This window comes from Bubalus kerabau, chromosome X, assembly GCF_029407905.1.
Source record: "Bubalus kerabau isolate K-KA32 ecotype Philippines breed swamp buffalo chromosome X, PCC_UOA_SB_1v2, whole genome shotgun sequence".
In the NCBI taxonomy this organism is placed as follows: Eukaryota; Metazoa; Chordata; class Mammalia; order Artiodactyla; family Bovidae; genus Bubalus; species Bubalus kerabau.
In genome coordinates this window covers 48,380,885-48,402,453 of record NC_073647.1, presented here as the reverse complement: position 1 = coordinate 48,402,453, position 21,569 = coordinate 48,380,885, and the positions used below count along the sequence as shown (strand labels likewise).

Here is a 21,569-nt window from a genome sequence, read left to right as displayed (position 1 = left end):
TACTGGAAAACCATAGCTTTGACTAGACGAACCATTTTTTAAAATATAAATTTATTTATTTTTAATTGGAGGGTAATTACTTTAAAATATTGTAGCGTGTTTGCCATACATTAACATGAATCCGCCACAGGTGTACATGGGTTCCCCATCCTGAACCCCCCTCCCCCTCCCTCCCCATCACATCCCTCTGGGTCATCCCAGTGCACCAGCCCCGAGCACCCTGTCCCATGCATCGAACCTGAACCGGCAATTCGTGTCATGTATGATAATATGCAAGTTTCCATGCCATTCTCACAAATCATCCCACCCTCACCCTCTTCCACAGAGTACAAAAGACTGTTCTATACATCTGTGTCTCTTTTGCTGTCTCGCATATAGGGTTATTATTACTATCTTTCTAAATCCATATATATGTATTAGTATACTGTATTGGTGTTTTTCCTTCTGGCTACTTCACACTGTATAATAGGCTCCAATTTCATCCACCTCATTAGAACTGATTCAAATGTATTCTTTATTTTCTTTTTTTAATTTTTATTTTTAATTAATTAATTTATTTTACTTTCAAATATTGTATTGGTTTTGCCATACATTGACTAGAATCCACCATGAGTGTACATGTGTTCCTCATCCTGAACCCCCCTCCCACCTCCCTCCCCATCCCATCCCTCTGGGTCATTCCACTGCACCAGCCCCAAGCACCCTGTATAATGCATTGAACCTGGTCTGGAGATTCGTTTCACATATGATAATATAAACGTTTCAGTGCCATTCTCCCAAATCATCCCACCCTCGTCCTCTCCCACAGAGTCCAAAAGACTGTTCAATACATCTGTGTCTATTTTGCGGTCTTAAATACAGGGTTATCATTACCATCTTTCTAAATTTCACATATATGCGTTAGAATACTGTATTGGTGTTCTTCTTTCTGGCTTACTGCACTCTGTATAATAGGCTCCAGTTTCATCCACCTCATTAGAACTGATTCAAAGGTATTCTTTTTAATGGCTGAGTAATATTCCATTGTGTATATGTACCACAGCTTTCTTAACCATTCATCTGCTGATGGACATCTAGGTTGCTTCCATGTCCTGGCTATTATAAACAGTGCTGTGATGAACATTGGGGTACACGTGTCTCTTTCAATTCTGGTTTCCTCAGTGTGTATGCTGAACAGTGGGATTGCTGGGTCATAAGGCAGTTCTATTTCCAGTTTTTTAAGGAATCTCCACACTATTCTCCATAGTGGCTGTACTAGTTTCCACTTCTACCAACAGTGTAAGAGAGATCCCTTTTCTCCACACCCTCTCCAGCACTTATTGCTTGTAGACTTTTGGATAGCAGCCATTCTGACTTGCGTGAAATGGCACCTCACTGTGGTTTTGATTTGCATTTCTCTGATAATGAGTGATGTTGAGCATCTTTTCATGTGTTTGTTAGCCATCTGTATGTCTTCTTTGGAGGAATGTCTGTTTAGTTCTTTGGCCCATTTTTTGATTGGGTCGCTTATTTTTCTGGAATTGAGCTGCAGGAGTTCCTTGTATATTTTTGAGATTAATTCCTTGTCAGTTGCTTCATTTGCTATTATTTTTTCCCATTCTGAAGGCTGTCTTTTCACCTTGCTTATATTTTCCTTTGTTGTGCAAAAGGTTTTAAGTTTAACTAGGTCCCATTTGTTTATTTTTGCTTTATTTCCATTACTCTGGGAGGTGGGTCATAGAGGATCCTGCTGTGGTTTATGTCGGAGAGTGTTTTGCTTATGTTTTCCTCTAGGAGTTTTATAGTTTCTGGTCTTATGTTTAGATCTTTAACCCATTTTGAGTTTATTTTTGTGTATGGTGTTAGAAAGTGTTCTAGTTTCATTCTTGTACAAGTGGTTGACCAGTTTTCTCAGCACCACTTGTTAAAGAGATTGTCTTTTCTCCATTGTATAGTCTTGCTTCCTTTGTCGAAGATAAGGTGTCCATAGGTGCATGGATTTATCTCTGAGCTTTGTATTTTGTTCCATTGATCTATATTTCTGTCTTTGTGCCAGTACCATACTGTCTTGATGACTGTAGCTTTGTAGTAGAGCCTGAAGTCAGGCAGGTTGATTCCTCCAGTTCCATTCTTCTTTCTCAAGATTGCTTTGGCTATTCGAGGTTTTTTGTATTTCCATACAAATTGTGAGATTATTTGTTTTGGTTCTGTGAGAAATACCGTTGGCAGCTTGATAGGGATTGCATTGAATCTATAGATTGCTTTGGGTAGTATACTCATTTTCACTATATTGATTCTTCCAATCCATGAACATGGTATATTTCTCCATCTCTTTGTGTCCTCTTTGCTTTCTTTCATCAGTGTTTTATAGTTTTCTATATATAGGTCTTTTGTTTCTTTAGGTAGATATATTCCTAACTATTTAATTCTTTTTGTTGCAATGGTGAATGGAATTGTTTCCTTAATTTCTCTTTCTGTTTTCTCATTGTTAGTGTATAGGAATGCAAGGGATTTCTCTGTGTTAATGTTATATCCTGCAACTTTACTATATTCATTGATTAGGTCTAGTAATTTTCTGGTGGAGTCTTCAGGGTTTTCTATGTAGAGGATCATGTCATCTGCAAACAGTGAGAGTTTTACTTCTTCCTTTCCAACCTGGATTCCTTTTATTTCTTTTTATGCTCTGATAGCTGTGGCCAAAACTTCCAAAATTCTGTTGAGTAGTAGTGGTGAGAGTGGGCACCCTTGTCTTGTTCCTGACTTTAGGGGAAATGCTGTCAATTTTTCACCATTGTGGATAATGTTTGCTGTGGGTTTGTCATATATAGCTTTTATTATGTTGAGCTATGTTCCTTTTATTCCTGCTTTCTGGGTTTTTTTTTTTTTTTTTTTATCATAAATGGATGTTGAATTTTGTCAAAGGCTTTCTCTGCATCTATTGAGATAATCATATGGTTTTTATCTTTCAATTTGTTAACGTGGTGTATTATGTTGATTGCTTTGTGGGCAGATATTGAAGAATCCTTGCATCCCTGGGATAAAGCCCACTTGGTCGTGATATATGATCTTTTTAATATGTTGTTGGATTCTGTTTGCTAGAATTTTTAAAGGATTTTTGCATCTATGTTCATCAGTGATATTGGCCTGGAGTTTTGTTTTGGTGGCATCTTTGTCTGGTTTTGGTATTAGGGTGATGGTAGCCTCATAGAATGAGTTTGGAAGTTTACCTTCCTCTGCAATTTTCTGGAAGAGTTTGAGTAGGATAGGTGTTAGCTATTCTCTAAATTTTTGGTAGAATTCAGCTGTGAAGGCTTGGGTCCTGGACTTTTGTTTGCTGGAAGATTTCTGATTACAGTTTCAATTTCCGTGCTTGTGATGGGTCTGTTAAGATTTTCCATTTCTCCTTGGTTCAGTTTTGGAAAGTTGTACTTTTCTAAGAATATGTCCATTTCTTCCACGTTGCCCATTTTATTGGCATATGGTTGCTGACAGTAGTCTCTTATGATCCTTTGTATTTCTGTATTGTCTGCTGTGATCTCTCCATTTCCATTTCTAGTTTTGTTGATTTCATTCTTCTCCCTTTGTTTCTTGATGAGTCTGACTAATGGTTTGTCAATTTTATTTATCTTCTCAAAGAACCAGCTTTTGGCTTTGTTGATTTTTGCTATGGTCTCTTTTGTTTCTTTTGCATTTATTTCTGCCCTAATTTTTAAGATTTCTTTCCTCCTACTCTCCCTGGGGTTCTTCATTTTTTCCTTTTCTAGTTGCTTTAGGTGTAGAGTTAGGTTGTTTATTTGATTTTTTTCTTGTTTCTCGAGGTAAACTTGTATTGCTATGAACCTTCCCCTTAGCACTGCTTTTACAGTGTCCCATACATTTCGGGTTGTTGTGTTTTCATTTTCATTCGTTTCTATGCATATTTTTATTTCTTTTTTGATTTCTTCTGTGATTTGTTGGTTATTGAGCAGCATGTGGTTCAGCCTCCATGTGTTGGAATTTTTAATAGTTTTTGTCCTGTAATTGACATCCATCTTACTGCATTGTGGTCAGAAAAGATGCTTGGAATGACTTCAATTTTTTTTAATTTACCAAGGGTAGGTTGATGGCCCAGGATGTGATCTATCCTGGAGAAGGTTCCATGTGCACTTGAGAGAAAGGTGAAATTCATTGTTTTGGGGTGAAATGTCCTATAGATGTCAATTAGGTTTAACTTGTCTATTGTATCATTTAAAGTTTGTGTTTCCTTGTTACTTTTCTGTTTAGTTGATCTATCCATAGATGTGAGTGGGGTATTAAAGTCTTCCACTATTATTGTGTTATTGTTAATTTCCCCTTTCATACTTGTTGGCATTTGCCCTACACATTGCGGTGCTCCTATGTTGGGTGCATATATATTTTAATTGCTATATCTTCTTCTTGTATTGATCCTTTGATCATTATGTAGTGTCCTTCTTTGTCTCTTTTCATGGCCTTTATTTTAAAGCCTATCTTATCTGATATGAGTATTGCTACTCCTGCTTTCTTTTGGTCTTTATTTGCGTGGAATATCTTTTTCCAGCCCTTCACTTTCAGTCTGTATTTGTCTCTTGTTTTGAGGTGGGTCTCTTGTAGACAACATATGTAGGGGTCTTGTTTTTGTGTCCATTCATCCAGTCTTTGTCTTTTGGTTGGGGCATTCAACCCATTTACATTTAAGGCAATTTTTGAGAAGTATGATCACAGTGTCATTTACTTTGTTGTTTTGGGTTCGAGTTTATAAACCCTTTATGTGTTTCCTGTCTAGAGAAGATCCTTTAGCATTTGTTGGAGAGCTGGTTTGGTGGTGCTGAATTCTCTCAGGTTTTGCTTGTCTGTAAAGCTTTTGATTTCTCCTTCATATTTGAATGAGATCCTTGCTGGGTACAGTAATCTGGGTTGTAGGTTTTCCTCTTTCATCACTTTAAGTATGTCCTGCCATTCCCTTCTGTCCTCAAGAGTTTCTATTGAATGATCAGCTGTTATCCTTATGGGAATCCCCTTGTGTGTTATTTGTTGTTTTTCCCTTGCTGCTTTTATTGTGTTCTTTGTGTTTGATCTTTGTTAATTTGATTAATATGTGTCTTGGGGTGTTTCGCCTTGGGTTTATCCTGTTTGTGACTCTCTGGGTTTCTTGGACTTGGGTGACTATTTCCTTCCCCATTTTAGGGAAGTTTTCAACTATTATCTCCTGAAGTATTTTCTCACGGTATTTTTTTTGTCGTCTTCGTCTGGGACTCCTATGATTCGAACGTTGGGGTGTTTAACATTGTCACAGAGGTATCTGAGGTTGTCCTCATTTCTTTTAAGTCTTTTTTTCTTTTTTCCTCTCTGCTTCATTTATTTCTACCATTTTATGTTCTCCCTCGTTTATCATATCTTCTGCCTCTGTTATTCTACTGTTGGGTCCCTCCAGAGTGTTTTTGATCTCTTTGTTGCATTATTAACTATATATTGACTCTTTTTTTTTTCTTCTAGGTCCTTGTTAAACATTTCTTGCATCCTCTCGATCCTTGTCTCCAGGCTATTTATCTGTAACTCCATTTTGTTTTCAAGATTTTGGACCATTTTCACTATCATTATTCAGAATTCTTTATCAGGTAGATTCCCTATCTCTTCCTCTTTTGTTTGGTTTGGTGGGCATTCATCCTGTTCCTTTACTTGCTGAGTATTTCTCTGCCTTTTCATCTTGTTTATATTCCTGTATTTTCACAGTTTGTGGTTCCTCTTTATTGTGGAGGTTCCTCACTGTGGGTGGAGTTGGACGGGTGCCTTGTAAAGGTTTCCTGGTTAAGGAAGCTTATGTCAGTGTTCTGGTGGGTGGAGCTGAATTTCTTTTCTCTGGAGTGCAAGGAAGTGTGCAGTAGTGAATTTTGAGATGTCAGTGGGTTTGGTGTGACTTTGGGCAGTCTGTATATTGAAGCTCAGGGTTATCTTCCTGTGTTTCTGTAGAATTTGCGTGGTATGTCTTGCTCTGGAACTTGTTGGTCCTTGGGTGGTGCTTGGTTTCAGTGTAGGTATGGAGGCTTTTGATGAGCTCTTATTGATTAACGTTTCCTGGAGTCAGGAGTTCTCTGGTGTTCTCAGGTTTTGGACTTAAGCCTCCTGCCTCTGGTTTTCAATCTTATTCTTACAGTAGCCTCAAGACTTCTCCATCTATACAGCACTGATGATAAAACATCTAGGTTAATGATGAAAAGTTTCTCCACAGTGAGGGACACCCAGAGAGGTTCACAGAGTTACATGGAGAAAAGAAGAGGGAGGATGGAGATAGAGATGACCAGGAGGAGAAGAGTGGGAATAAAAAGGGGAGAGAGCAAGCTAGCCAGTAATCGTTCCCCAATGTGCTCTCCCCAGTCTGGAACCTTCAGAGATATTCACGGAGTTACACAGAGAAGAGAAGAGGAAGGAGACAGATGTGGCCAGGAGGATAAAAGGGGGAATCAAAAGGAGAGAGACAGATCCAGCCAGTAATCAGTTTCCTAAGTGTTCTCCACAGCCCGGAACACACAAAGAGATTCACAGAGTTGGGTAGAGAAGAGAAGGGCGAGGGAGGAGATAGATAAGACCTGGTGGAGAAAAAGGAGAGTCAAAAGTGGGAGAGAGCAATCAAGCCAGTAGTCTCACTCCCAAGTAAAAATGGGTCCTGAAGATTGGGTTCTTAAAGGTACAAAATTGAGAACAAATACCAAAAAGCAAAGATTAAAAATATAGAGTAGAGGTTAGATTCTCAAAAGTACAATATTAAAAAAACAAAACAAAGTCACAAAAATTATAAAATATATATATGAAGTTTGCTTTAAAAATAGGGTCTTTTTTTTGCAAGGTAATGGTAGGTTATAAAAATGAAAATTAAAGGAGTAATAGATGACTTAAAAATAAAAAAAATTAAAAATTAAAAAAATGATAATAGTAAAAATATATCTAGGACTTTCTCTGGAGCTGTTGTGGATAGTTTGGGTCAGTTCATTTTCAGATAATTCCTTGATCCGGCTTATACTTCTCAAGATCTATAGGCTGCTTCCTATGTAGTTGGTGCTAACTACAGCGTCTTAATCTATTGCATCTGTCACTTCCAAAGCAGTTCCCTCTGTTTATTTTAGCTTTTTCTGTTTCCTGGTCTCTTCAGTGTCTGATTTCTGCCCTGACACAAGGGGGTGCTGGTGGTCACTTTTTTAGGCTCACTTGTTCAGTAGTGCTGTGGGGAGGGAGGAACACTGCAAACAAATATTACTGGCATGTGTGGGGAGTGCTCACAGTGTTTCAGCCGCACTGGGTTTGCCCCCGCTCATGGTGTGTGTGCTTTCCCAGTCTACACTGCTCAGACTCTAGGTTGCTCTGCTGGGAACTGTCTGATGTGGGCCCTGGTTTGCCTGCACTTCCCAGATCTAAGCCACTCAGGTTCAGGTTCTCTGATACTCCACAAAGGCGCAGACTTCATTGGGCCCGCGTTTTGCACCGTCCCAGGTCCGAGCAGTTCAGGTGACCAGGTGCTTGGCGCACGTAGTCATCCCCAGTTGAAGGCTGTGACTTAGCCCTCCCCTGTACCAGCTGCTCGGTTTTCTGGGTGTGTCTCTTCTGGGGAGCTGATCTCTGGCTGCAACCCTCCTGGCAGATGTCGACCATCCAGAAACCCAAGAAGTCTTGGTTAGCAATGAAGCCTGCTTGCAGTTTGGTAGAGGATGCCTCTCTGGGGTCGTGATTGCCCCTTCCGGCTCTGGCTGCTCTTGCCTGCCTGTCTCCTGCAGGGGGTGGGCCGGTCCGCAGCCAGCTAGCTCTCCTCAGTCCTTTGCTATGACTAACCTATGTCTAGGTTAGTCATAGCTTTTCTTCCAAGGAGGAAGCATTTTTTAATTTCATGGCTGCAATCACCATCTGCAGTGATTTTGGAGCCCCCCAAAATAAAGTCTCTCACTGTTTCCATTGTTACCCCATCTATTTGTCATGAAGTGATGGGACCAGATGCCATGATCTTTGTTTTCTGAATGTTGAGTTTTAAGCCAACTCTTCCACTCTCCTCCTTCAGTTTCATCAAGAGGCTCTTTAGTTCTTCTTTGCTTTCTTCCATAAGGGTGGTGTCATCTGCATATCTGAGGTTATTGATATTTCTCCCAGTAATCTTGATTCCAGCTTGTGCTTCCTCCAGCCCAGCGTTTCTCACGATGTACCCTGCATATAAGTTAAATAAGCAGGGTGACAATATACAGCCTTGACGTACTCCCTTCCCTATTTGGAACCAGTCTATTGTTCCATGTCCAGTTCTAAGTCTTACTTCTTGACCTGCATACAGATTTCTCAGAAGGAAGGTTACCTGGTCTGGCATTCCCATCTCTTGAAGAATTTTCAACAGTTTGTGGTGATCCACACAGTCAAAGGCTTTGGCATAGTCAACGAAACAGAAGTAGATGATTTTCTGGAACTCTCTTGCTTCTTAGATGATCCAATGGATGTTGGAAATTTGATTTCTGGTTCTCTGCCTTTTCTAAATCCAGCTTGAACATCTCGAAGTTCACAGTTGACATACTGTTGAAGCCTGGCTTGTATAATTTTGAGCATTACTTTGCTAGTGCGTGAGATGAGTGAAATCGTGCAGTAGTTTGAACATTCTTAAGCATTCCCTTTCTTTGGGATTGGAATGAAAACTGATGATTTCCAGTCCTGTGGCCACTGCTGAGTTTTCCAAATTTGCTGGCATATTGAGTGCAGCACTTTAACAGCATCATCTTCCAGTATACTTGCTGGAAAAATTAAGTGTTATCTATGGTATGTTTTCTTTTCATTGTAGAAAAATGAGTAGTAAAATGTACTCAAATAAATATTTCTTCTTCAAATGCTTTTTTGTTATTTTGAAATACAGATTCACAGAAAGTCACAAAGAAATATATAAGAGAGGTCTCATGCACCCTTCCCTGAGCCTTCTCCAATGTTTAACATCTTGTACAACCACAGTACAATATCAAAACCTAGAAAGTGATATTGATACAATCCATAGAGCTCACTCAGATCTCATGAGTTTTATATATATATATATATAATTATTTCTGTGTGTGTGTGTGCACATTCAATGCAGTGTTATTACATGTGCAACTTTATGTAACCACTACTATAGTCAAAATACTCAAGTGTGCCATTACCACAAGACTCCTTTATGTTACCTCTTTAAAGCCACACCATTCCTCCTCTCTTCCTGGCAACTGCTAATCTGTTCACTATCTTTATAATTCTGTTATTTCATGAATGTTACATAAATGGAATCATGCAGTTACATTTTTCCTTCACTGTTATTCCTTTGTGGTTTTCCCAAGTTATCATGCGTATCAATCTTTCATTATTTTTTATTACTGAATAGTTTTTCATTATGTGGATGATTTGCTTAAAACCTCACACATTGGAGGATATTAAAGTAGTTTCCAGTTCTTGGCTGTTACAAATAAGGCTGCTGTGAACATTAATGTACACATTTTTGTGTGAACGTAAGTTCTCATTTCTCTGGAATAAATGCCTATCAATTCAATTGTTGGGTTGTATAGTACTTGCTTCCCAGGAGGCTTCACGGGTGGCTCAGTGGTAAAGAATTTGCCTGCCAATGCAGGAGACCCAGGTTCAATCCCTGGGTCAAGAAGATCCTGTGGAATAGGAAATGGGAACCCACTCCAGTATTCTTGCGTGAGAAATTCTATGGACAGAGGAACTGGCAGGCTAGAGTCCATGGGGTCACAAAGAGTCAGACACAAATTGAGTGACTGAGCACACACACATGGTTACTTGCATGTTTAGTCTTTTTTTTTTTTTTTTTTTAAGAAACGGGCAAACTGTTTTCCAGAGTGTGTGTGAAAGTTGTTCAGTCGTGTCCAACTCTTTGCAACCCCATGGACTATACAGTCTATGGAATTCTCCAGGCCAGAATACTGGAGTGGGTAGCCGTGTCCTTCTCCAGGGCATCTTCCCATCCCAGAGATTGAACCCAGGTCTACTGCATTGAAGGCAGATTCCTTACCAACTGAGTCACCAGGGAGGCCTAAAGTAACCATACCATTTTATACTCTCAGCAGCAGTGTATAACTGATAGAATTTTTCCAAATCTTTTATAGCATTTTGTGTTACCAAGATTTTTTTAAAACTTTTAGTCATTCTGCTAGGCATATAGTGAAATTTTACTGTGCTAATAACTTTTGTTTCTCTAATGGCTTATAATGCTGAACATATTTGCAAATGTTTATCTGCCATTTGTACGTCCCATTCAGTGAAATGTCTGTGCATGTCTTTTATTCATTGTCTAATTGGATTGTTTTTCTTATATTGAGTTTTGAAAGTTATTTAGTTCTATAGCCAGTCAGTACCTAGGTCAAGGTCTTGAAGATGTTCTCCTACATTCTTCTCTAGAAGTTTTGTAGCTTTGTGTTTACATTTAAGTCCATGATCTATTTTGAGTTAATTTTTGTATAAAGTGTGAAACTCTGGTTGAAGTTATTATTATTATTATTTTTTTTTACTTTTGCCTCAGTTCAGTTCAGTTCAGTTCAGTCGCTCAGTCGTGTCCGTCTCTTTGCGACCCCATGAATCACAGCATGCCAGGCCTCCCTGTCCATCACCAACTCCTGGAGTTCACTCAGACTCACGTCCATTGAGTTGGTGATGCCATCCAGCCATCTCATCCTCTGTCGTCCCCTTCTCCTCCTGCCCCCAATCCCTCCCAGCATCAGAGTCTTTTCCAATGAGTCAACTCTTCGCATGAGGTGGCCAAAGTACTGGAGATTCAGCTGTAGCATCATTCCTTCCAAAGAAATCCCAGGGCTGATCTCCTTCAGAATGGACTGGTTGGATCTCCTTGCAGTCCAAGGGACTCTTAAGAGTCTTCTCCAACACCACAGTTCAAAAGCATCAATTCTTCGGCGCTCAGTCTTCTTCACAGTCCAACTCTCACATCCATACATGACCACTGGGAAAACCATAGCCTTGACTAGACGGACCTTTGTTGGCAAAGTAATGTCTCTGCTTTTCAATATGCTATCTAGGTTGGTCATAACTTTTGTTCCAAGGAGTAAACGTCTTTTAATTGAGTGTCCAATTATCTCAGCATCATTACTTAAAAAGATTATCCTCCTTCATTGACTGGCTCTTGCACCTTTGTCAAAGATCAGTTGACTATATTTGTGTGATTCTATTTCTTGGTTTCTTTTTCTGTTTTATTGGTCTACATATCTATCCCTCCATCAAAACCACAAATATATAGTTTTATTTCTTCCATTCTAATATATATGAATTTTATTTCTTTTCTTGCCTTATTGTAATGACTAGAAGTTCCAGAACTGTGTTAAATAAAAATGAAAGTGAAATGTTAAATGTGTTCAGCCTCATCATTATAGATGATGTTAGTTGAAAAGATGCTAAATATCTATAATCATCAGGGAAATGCAAATCAGAGATACCACCTCAATCCTGTCAGAATGGCTATTGTCAAAAAGATAACATAGGCAGAAATTAACACAACATTTAATTATCTTCAATTTAAAAATAAAGAAAAAAAAATAAACTCAAACGTCACTACCCTCCTCAAAAAAAGAAAGACAACATACAACAAATGTTGGTGAGGGTGTGGAGAGAAGGGACTTCTACACTGTCGATGGGAGTCTAAATTGGTGTAGCCACTTTGGAAAAAAATCAAAAATGAAAGAACCATATCATCCAACAATCACTCTTCTGAGCATATATCCAAAGGAAATAAAATCATTGTTTCAAAAAGATACATGCACCCTAATGTTCATAGCCACACAATTTATAATAGCCAAGACATGGAAACAACCTAAGTGTTCATTGATGCATAAATAGATAAATAAAATGTGGTATATAAATACAGTGGAATATTATTCAGCCATAAAACGAAGGCATTCCTGCAATTAGCAACAACATTGATAGATAGACCTTGAGTGTATTATGTGAAATAAGTCAGACAGAGAAAGATAAATCCTGTCTACAGAGAGTAGACTGATGGTTGCCTGAGGCTATGGGTTTGAAGAAATGGAAGATGTTCATCAATGCTACAATTTTCCAGTCGTAAGATGAATAAGTTCTGGAGATCTAATGTATAGCACAGTGATATACTTAACAATACTGTATTGTATATTGAAAGTTATTAAGATAGTAAATCGTTAATACTCTAGCCACAATGCAAATGTGCTAATTATGTGAGGTGATGAATGTGTTAACTAAGCTTATTGTGGTCATCATTTCACAATATATACAGATATGTCAAATATATCTCAATAAAGTTGGAAAAATATTTTTCAAAACTATGATGTTAGCTGTAGATCATAACAATTTCATTTAAGAACAAAAATAAAAGGTACACAAAAGAAATGTTGCCAAAGAAAGGAAAAAGGAAGAGTAACTAAAAGAATATCCTACTTTGTAAAGGGGCAAACCATTTTTTATAAAACAATTGTTCTTTAAAAAAGTACCCAAAGAAGACCATGTCTCCTGTCCACTCACAAGTGAAAAAGAGTGTGGTCTCATCCAGATGAATGGTCTGTGGCTGGATACATAAATCCACGCTGGCAGTGTCTAGGCTGCGCTGGTGAGTCTTAGAGTTGTAGCAAGACGCTGAGCGGCAGTGGTCTCGAAGCCAGACATAATCAAAGCGCATCACATTGTTAGCATATTGCAGTTCTAGGGAAAAGATCACATTCTTTTATTAGTATTTATTACGTTATTTATTCTATAAAAACAATAAAATATTTACGAAAACTAAAAAATCTGGATTTAGAAAACTCCCTTCAAAAAGTCTTCTACCAACAAATGAACGAGGGCAATGCGAGGGACACTGGCCCCCTACTATTAAAATATAGCATGGAACTTCTACAATTAAAATAGTGTGATGTTGGTATAGGAATAGGCAGACAAAACAACAGAAGAGTATAAAAAGTAAAAAATATACATGAATGCACATAGAAATTTGGTTAGTAAAAACTGACATATAATCACTGTGGAAAATATGACTTTTTAAGTAAATGGTGTCAGGACAACTGATAATCATTTGGAAAACTATAAAATCGAGTCCATACCTCATATTGTCACCAGGTTTCCAAGATAAACTCAAAACAGATAAGAGTTCTAAATTTGGAAAATGAACATGGATAGAGGATATAAAGGAGGTCCTTGAACTATTCTTGCAACTTTCCTGTTAGCTTGAAGATATATCAAAAAAAAAAGTTATCAAAAAATATCAAACACTCTATCAGATTATTCATTTAGACAGGGTAAATAAAAATGAGTTCAAATTTATAACAGGAATAAAAACTATAAAGTGTCTGGGAATAAATGAAAATGTGGAAGATAACTATGGAGAAATTCTGAAGGACTTGAAGGAAACTTGAATGGAAAAATATGCTCACAGTTGGGCAGATTCAAAAATGAAAAGACAGAAGTTCTTCCATAAATTAATACATAAAACTCCATGTACTTCCAACCCAAATCCCTGTGAAAATTTTCATGTACTGGACAGACTAATTCCAAGATTCATATTCAGAATTAACAAAGTAATAATTTTGACAAAGAAAAAGAGTGGAAACCTTATTGGCTAAAGGGTTTTAGCTTAACCTCTGTCCAATTGTTGGCTGGCCACTAAACTGTACCACCCATTCATGGATCATAGCCTTGTTCAGGTGAAGGGGCTTGTCTAACTCAATGAGCTATGCTGTGCAGGGCCACCCAAGATGGACAGGTCACAGTAGGGAATTCTGACAAAATGTGGTCCACTGGAGGAGGACGTGGCAAACTACTCCAGTATTCTTGCCTCAAGGACTCCATGGACAATATGATAAGGCAAAAAGATATGACAATTAAAGATGAGCCCCCCAGGTCAGGAGCTGTCCAACAAGCTACTGGGGAAGAGTGGAGGGCAATTACTAATAGCTCCAGAAAGAATGAAGAGGCTGGGCCAAACCGGAAATGATGCTTAGTTGTGGATGTGTTTGGTGGTGAAAGTAAAGTCCTGTAAATAACAATATTGCATAGGAACCAGGAAGGTTAGGTCTATGAATCAAGGTAAATTGAATGTGGTCAAGCAGGAGATGGCAAGCACATCAAAATCTTAGGAATCAGTGAACTAAAATGGACAGGAATGGGCAAATTTAACTCAGATGACCATTGTATCTACTACTGTGGGCAAGAATCCCTTAGAAGAAATGGAGTAGCCATCATAGTCAACAAAAGAGTCTGAAATGCAGTACTTGGGTACAATCTAATAAACGACAGAATGATTTCAGTCTGTTTCCAAGACAAACCATTCAACATCACAGTGATCCAAGTCTATGCCTCAACCACTAATGCCAAAGAAGCTGAAGTTGATTGGTTCTATGAAGACCTACAACACCTTCTAGAACTAACATCCCCCCAAAATGTCTTTTTCATCAAAGGGGATTGGAATGTAAAATTAGGAAGCCAAGAGATACCTGGAATCACAGGCAAGTTGGACCTTAGAGTTAAAAATGAAGCAGTGCAAAGGCTAAGAGAGTTTTGCCAAGAGAATGTACTGCTCATAGCAAACACCCTCTGCCAACAACACAAGAGACCACTCCGCACATAGACATATGTGGAGATCAATACCAAACTCAAATCGATTATGTTCTTTGCAGTCAAAGATACAGAAGCTCTATAGAGTCAGTAAAAATAAGACGTGGAGCTGACTGTAGCTCAGATCCTGAGACCCTTATGCAAAATTGAGGCTTAAACTGAAGAAAGTAAGGAAAACCACCAGACCATTTAGGTATGACCTTAATCAAACCCTTATGATTATACAATGGAGGTAAGGAATAGATTCAACAGATTAAATCTGATAGAGTGCCTGAAGAACTATGGACAGAGGTTTGTAACTATGTATGGGAATCAGTGACTGAAACCATCACAAAGAAAAAGAAATGCAACAAGTCAAAGTGATTGTCTCAGGAGGCTTTACAACTAGCTGAGGAAAGAAGAAAAGCAAAAGACAAAGGAGAAAGGGAAAAATATACCCAACTGAATTCAGAGGTCCAGAGAACAACAAGGAGAGATAAGAAAGCCTTCTTAAGTGAACAATGCAAAGAAATAGAGGAAAACAATAGAATGGGGAAGACTAGAGATCTCTTGAAGAAAATTAGAGATACTAAGCGAATATTTAACATAAGGATAGCATGATTAAAGGACAGAAAAAGGTAAGGACCTAACAGAAGCAGAAGATATTAAGAACAGGTGCCAAGAACACACAGAAGAACTGTACAAAAAAGGTCTTAATGACCCAGATAACCATGATGGTGTGGTCACTCACTTAGAGCCAGACATCGTGGAGTGTGAAGTCAAGTGGGCCTTAGGAAGCATCACAATGAACAAAGTGAGTGGAGGTGATGGAATTCCAGCTGAGCTCTTGCAAATCCTTAAGACAATGCTGTGAAAGTGCTGCACTCAATATGCCAGCAAATTTGGAACACTCAGCAGTGGCCACAGGACTGGAAAAGGTCAGTTTTCATTCCAATCCCAAAGAAGGACAATGCCAAAGAATGTTCAAACTACCACATAATTTCACTCATTTCACATGTTAGCAAGGTAATGCTCAAAATTCTTCAAGCTAGGCTTCAACAGTACATGAACTGAGAACTTCCAGATGTACAAGCTAGGTTTAGAAAAGCCAGAGGAACCAGAGGTCAAATTACCAACATGCGTTGGACCATGGAGAAAACAAGGGCGTTCCAGAAAAACATCTACTTCTGGTTCATTGACTATGCTAAAGACTTTGACTGTATGAATCACAAAAAACTGTGGAAAATCCTTAAAGAGATGAGAATACCAGATCACTTTACCTGCCTCCTGAGAAACCCGTATGCAGGTCAAGAAGCAACAGTTGGAAACTTACGTGAAACAACGGATTGGTTCAAAATTGGGAAAGGAGAGTGTCAAGGCTGTATACTGTCACCCTGCTTATTTAACTTATATACATATTACATTGTGTGAAATGCTGAGCTGGACGAATCACAAGCTGGAATCAAGATTTCTGAGAGAAACATCAACAAACTCAGATATGCAGATGGTACCACTCTAATGGCAACTAAAGAGACTCTTGATGTGGGTGAAAGAGGAGAGTGAAAAAGCTGGCTTGAAACTCAACATTCAAAAACCTAAGATCATGGCATCGGGTCACATCACTTCATGGCAAATGAAAGGGGAAAAAGAGGAAGCAGTGATAGATTTTATTTTCATGGGCTCCAAAATCACTGTGGACAGTGACTGCAGCCATGAAATTAAAAGACACTTCCTCCATTGAAGAAAGGCTATGACAAACATTCACAGTGAACTAAAAAGCAGAAACATCACTTTGTCTACAAAGGTCCGTATAGTCAAAACTATGGTTTTTCCAGTAGTCATATACAGATGTGAGAGTTGGACCATAAAGAAGGCTAAGCACCAAAGAATTGTTGCTTTCAAATTGTGGTATTGGGGAAGACCCTTGAGAGTCCCTCAGATTGCTAGGAGGTCAAACCAGTCAATCCTAAAGGAAATCAACCCTCAATATTGGTTGGAAGGACTGATGCTGTAGCTGAAGCTCTAATACTTTGACCACCTGATGCGAAGAACTGACTCTTTGGAAAATACCTGAAGATTGAAGGCGGGAGGAGAAGACAATGACAGAGGACAGAGGACATTGGATGGCATCATCGACTCAGTGGACGTGAGTTGGAGCAAGCTCCAGGATATAGTGATGGTAAAGGACAGGGGAAACCTGGTTTGCTGTAGTTCATAGGATTGCAAAGAGTCAGACATGATTGAGCAACTGAACAACAACAACTTAAGTTAAAGAATAAAGTTTTAGGTTCACAGCAAAACTGAGACAAAGGTTCAGAGAGATCCATATATCCTCTGTCCCCACCTCATCTCTTAACTTTTATTCTGAGTCTTTACATTTAAAGCGTGTTTCTTGTAGACAACATATAGGTGAATACTTTTTGATTCATTTTGACAATTTTTGTATTTTGACTGGTATGATCAGACAATTTATATTTGAAGAGATTACCAATGTAGTTGACTTCAAATCTGCCTTCTTGCTGTTTTCTATAGTTTTATTTATTCCTTACTTCCTTTTTTTTCTTCTTTCTCTGTCTTTCTGATTTTCATTGTATATTTATGATTCCATTGACTTATTATTCACACTATTTTTAAAAACATTTTAAAATTATTCTTCCAAATGTTTACAATGTACATTTTAAATAATCTAAGCCCACTTTTAGATAAATCTAAAGTGTCACTCAAAGTTGTATAGTATTTTGCATACCACTAACTACGAAAAAGAGTTCTGATTCCTCATCATCCTAGTTAGAACTTGGCATTATAAATAGAATATTCCTAATTTCTTCCTCCTATCCTGTCATATTATTGTCACTTATTTCATTTTTATATGTGCTATGAACACCAAACACATTGCTATTACCATTTAAATAGTTAAAATTTCATGTAATTCAGAAGGAGAAAAGTTTGTTTTTTATCTTCATTCCTTTCTAACACTCTTTATTTTTATGTAGATCCAAGTTTGTTACCTATATCATTTTTCTTCTGCCAGAAGAAATTCTTTTACAATATTTTGAGAAGTTAGATGAGAAAGTCTATTTCTCTATCATTTTGAAGGATTGCTGGATATAGAATCATAGGTGGCAGTTTTTTTCCTCCCTTTAATGTCTTAAAATTGTCATTCCATTGTGTTCCTGCTTGTATAGTTTCTCATGAGAACTTTACATAATTCTCATCTGTCTTTCTCTGTAGGTAAAATGTTTTTCTCTCCTTTGACTGCCTTCAAGATTTGCTCTTTGTTTTTGCTCTTTTGCCTAAGTGTGGGGTTGTGTTTGTGTGTGCATGGGTTTTTTAAATGTATCCTAAGCTTCTCTAAACTTCTTGGATATGTGGTTTGGTGTTTGTCATGCATTTTGGAAAGCTTTCAGAAATTATTTCATCAAATATTTCTTCCACTTAGTTCTTTCTTTCTTCTTTTAGTATTCCATTCATGTATATTACATAACTTTTGATACCAGTCCACATTTCCTGAATACTCTGTTATGTTTTTGTTTGTTTGTTTCCACTCTCATTTTCTCTGTTCATTTCAGTGTAGGTAATTTTTAATGACCTATTTTTACATTCACTGATTCTATTCGTGGGTGTGTCTGATAAGCCCCACAAAGTCATTCTTCATTCCTGTTACTATGCTTTTGATTTCCTTTTGATTCTTTCTTGTATTTTTCTATCACTCTGTTGACACTATCCATCTGGTCTTCCATTTTGTCTACCTCTTCCATTTAGAATCCTTAAAATATTAACCACAGTTATTTTAAATTTCCTGACTGAAAATTTCAATACATATGTCACATGTGAGTCTAGTTCTGATGGTGCTTTTTCTCTTTAACTTGTGTTAATTCTTGCCTTTTAGCACGTATGTTTTGTAATTTTGTGCTTGTTGTTGACAGCCAGACATATTGTATAGAGGAGTAGATACTGAAGTGAATAGGACTTTATGGTGACTATTTATATCAATCTGACCAAGAGTTGCACTATGTCTGATGTTTGCTCAGTCTATGGGTACCAGAGGTTTTAAATCCCTTTAGTGATCTTGTTTTTACCTCCCCTCTTGGCCTTGCCCCTTTTCTTGGTGCTTCACGTCCGAGACAGTGTTTGTAGCTGTCATCCACTGCTATTTTAACGAAGACTTATTAGCTTGCTGGAGCCAGGGGAGGAAAGGGAATTCTCTGATCTTGGGATTAAGTCTAAGTCTTTGGAGTGCATCATGGGTCTGTGTCTTGGGAGTACGGTCCTCACAGTTGCTTTTGGCCCTTTCCAGGGTATTGTAAGTTGAACTGTATTCCCCCAAAAGATATGTTGAAGTTCTCACCTCTAATACCCGTGAATGAGACCTCATTTGGAAATAGTATCTTTGAAGATAATCAAGACAGGATGAGGTCATACTGGATTTGGGTGGGCCCTCAATCCACCGAAGGTGCCCTTATAAGGAGAGAGAAATTGGAACACACAGAAGAGACCCAGTAGAGAAGGTTATATAATGATGGAGGCAAACAGTGGAGTGATGTTGCCACAAGCCAAATAACACCAAGGAGAGGGAAGAAAGAATTCTCTCCTAGAGCCTTCAGAGAGGACATGGCCCTGCCAACAACTTCATTTCAGATTTTCTACCTTTAGAACTGTGAAAGAATTTCTGCTGTTCTCTGTTGACTAGTTCATGGTAAATTTATCATAGCAGTGCCAGGAAACTAAAACACAGGAGTAAAGCTTTTGGCCCCTCTGCCACCTAATACCTTCCCTGGCTGTAGAATTTCCAGTCTATGTCTTTGAAATTCTCTCCCCTCTATAGTACACTCAAGCTCAGTTGCTCAATCGTGTCCACCTCTCTGCAACACCTGCCAGGCTCCTCTGTCCATGGGATTTCTCAGGCAAGAATCCTAGAGTGGTTTGCCATTTCCTCCTTCAAGGCATCTTCTCGACCCAGGGATTGAACCCATGTCTCCTGCATTGTCAGGCAGATTCTTTACCACTGAGCTCCCTCCCCTGTATACTGAGGCTTTGATTTTTTCTTTCCTTTTTCCTTAGATGACCCGGGGAGACAAAGTGGGGTGGACCATGGCAGACCTCCCTTCCCCTAGCTGGGATGAGATTTTACTATTACCCCATATTATTTCTGTCTTTCTCACAACCTGTAAAAGAATCCTGGAAATACATGGCTAGAAGCTGTCACAACTCCACAGAAAGTATTTTCAGTCCACATGAAAAGTATGTGTCATTGCACGATGATGTAAATATACTTTACACTTACTGAAGTTTATACTTAAAATGATTAAGATGATATATTTTATGTTACTTTTTTATCACAATTAAAAATAAAGTATCTGTCTCTACACGTCTTACCAAAATGATCTTCATGTTTCTGCCAAACACAATTCAGAGACTTGGAGGCTGTATGGTGCCAATAGATGGCTAGTGGAAATAAGCTTTTGAAGTTGGACTGTTGAAGGGCCCAACGTGTGACCCGTCCCCTCAGCAGGTCCTGGAGCCTGCTTTGTAGTTGGGACAACCTGTGACACCACATCCTAGAAAATTCAACAATGAGAGTGTTAGTAACAATACAAAACAAGGTTTATAAGGCTATAGGAATAACACTACATATGTAACTATGTAAAATAATTGATTTTCTTATCTCAACCACAGAGCATTAAAGGAGAAATTCTGAAAAGCTAACCATAAGTGGTCGATTAACCATTACTTCTATTTTCTTACCAGCCACTCGTATTATGCACTGTAATCTTGCTTCTATCCCACTATCTAACTGAAGTGGTCTTTAGAAAATCACTAATTCTAATCTTCCAACCACATATAAGGGTTGCCTTTTTAGATCTTGTCCTTCTGAGACTCATCACTGTGACACTATTGATCACCCTCATCTTGACGCCTTGAAATTTTCTTTTCCACTGATTATGTGTAATTGTGGAAGTTTCTTAAACTTTCAGTGACTCTGTTTCCTGTTCTGTAAAATGAGTATAACAATAATACTTAGCTCATGGGTTTAGTGTACTTAGAACTGTGTTGTCACACATAGTAAGACCTATATATGTCAGCTGCTATCATTCTAATCATCCTCATCATTATTGTTATTAGGGATAAGCTATATGTATTGGCAAAAGTACCTTTATCGGAGTTGATGACAACCTGAGTGTGATGCTTTCATAAATATTAATAAAATGACACCATTTGCATATGATCTTAAAAGGAATTCATTCATCTTGTGGGAAAAAAAGGAGGTCATGCCACTGCAGAGAAGCAATATGGAACTTGATGTGAACCTTCTGAATAACTCCTTGCAAAAATGCTTGCTTTGAGTGGATGTGTACATGTTACTATGTGGTAAAAGTTGATAAAGGAACTGAATTTCATGCGGATGGGGGATGAAACCAATCACATATACCAAGTCCATAGCTAGAGATATAAAATAATTTGCTGATGACTGAGGGAGGTTTCTGAAATAGGTTAGGGTCTTCACCCCTGGAGGAGGGCATGGCAACCCACACCAGTATTCTTGCCTGGAAAATCCCATGGACAGAGGAGCCTGGCAGGCTGCAGTCCATGGGGGTCACAAAGAGTTGGACATGACTGAGCAACTAAGCACAGGGTCTTCAGGGAAAAGCCCAATTTAGTTATCATATTAGGTAATGCCTCCAATTACCTGATCCTAAGCCACCTCTCAGCCTGACTTCCTATTATTTACTTCCTTGTACTTTTTTGTTCAGTTTCCCAGACTCACTATACTTTCTAAATTTTGAGAAACTCTTGTTCATGCTATTTGTTCCTCTAAAGTGGAAGGCCTTCCTACTCTCTTCTATTCATCTTTTAAGAATCAGTGGAGATATCATCTCATCTAAGAATTCTTCCCTAGATTCTCAGAATGAACTAGCAGCTTTCTTTAGTTCTCTCATAACAGTCTGTTTATGCCTCTGTCTTCCTTCTCAATACATTTTGTTGAAATTGTATGCCTTTCTATTATGACATTTTTAATTGGCTAT

At 38.3% G+C, this 21,569-nt stretch overlaps 1 protein-coding gene across 1 annotated transcript in view; it reads right to left on the bottom strand.

The window, feature by feature from the left end:
• Positions 1-21,569, bottom strand: part of TMLHE (trimethyllysine hydroxylase, epsilon) — a 61,548-nt gene that overhangs the window by 29,966 nt on the left and 10,013 nt on the right. Inside the window, exons 2-3 of the mRNA XM_055563415.1 lie at positions 19,921-20,102; positions 12,484-12,660 (exon numbers count right to left, since the gene is read on the bottom strand). Of these exons, the coding sequence (XP_055419390.1) occupies positions 12,484-12,660; positions 19,921-20,101 (358 nt within the window). The 5' untranslated portion in view covers position 20,102. The remainder of the gene's footprint in view (positions 1-12,483; positions 12,661-19,920; positions 20,103-21,569) is intronic.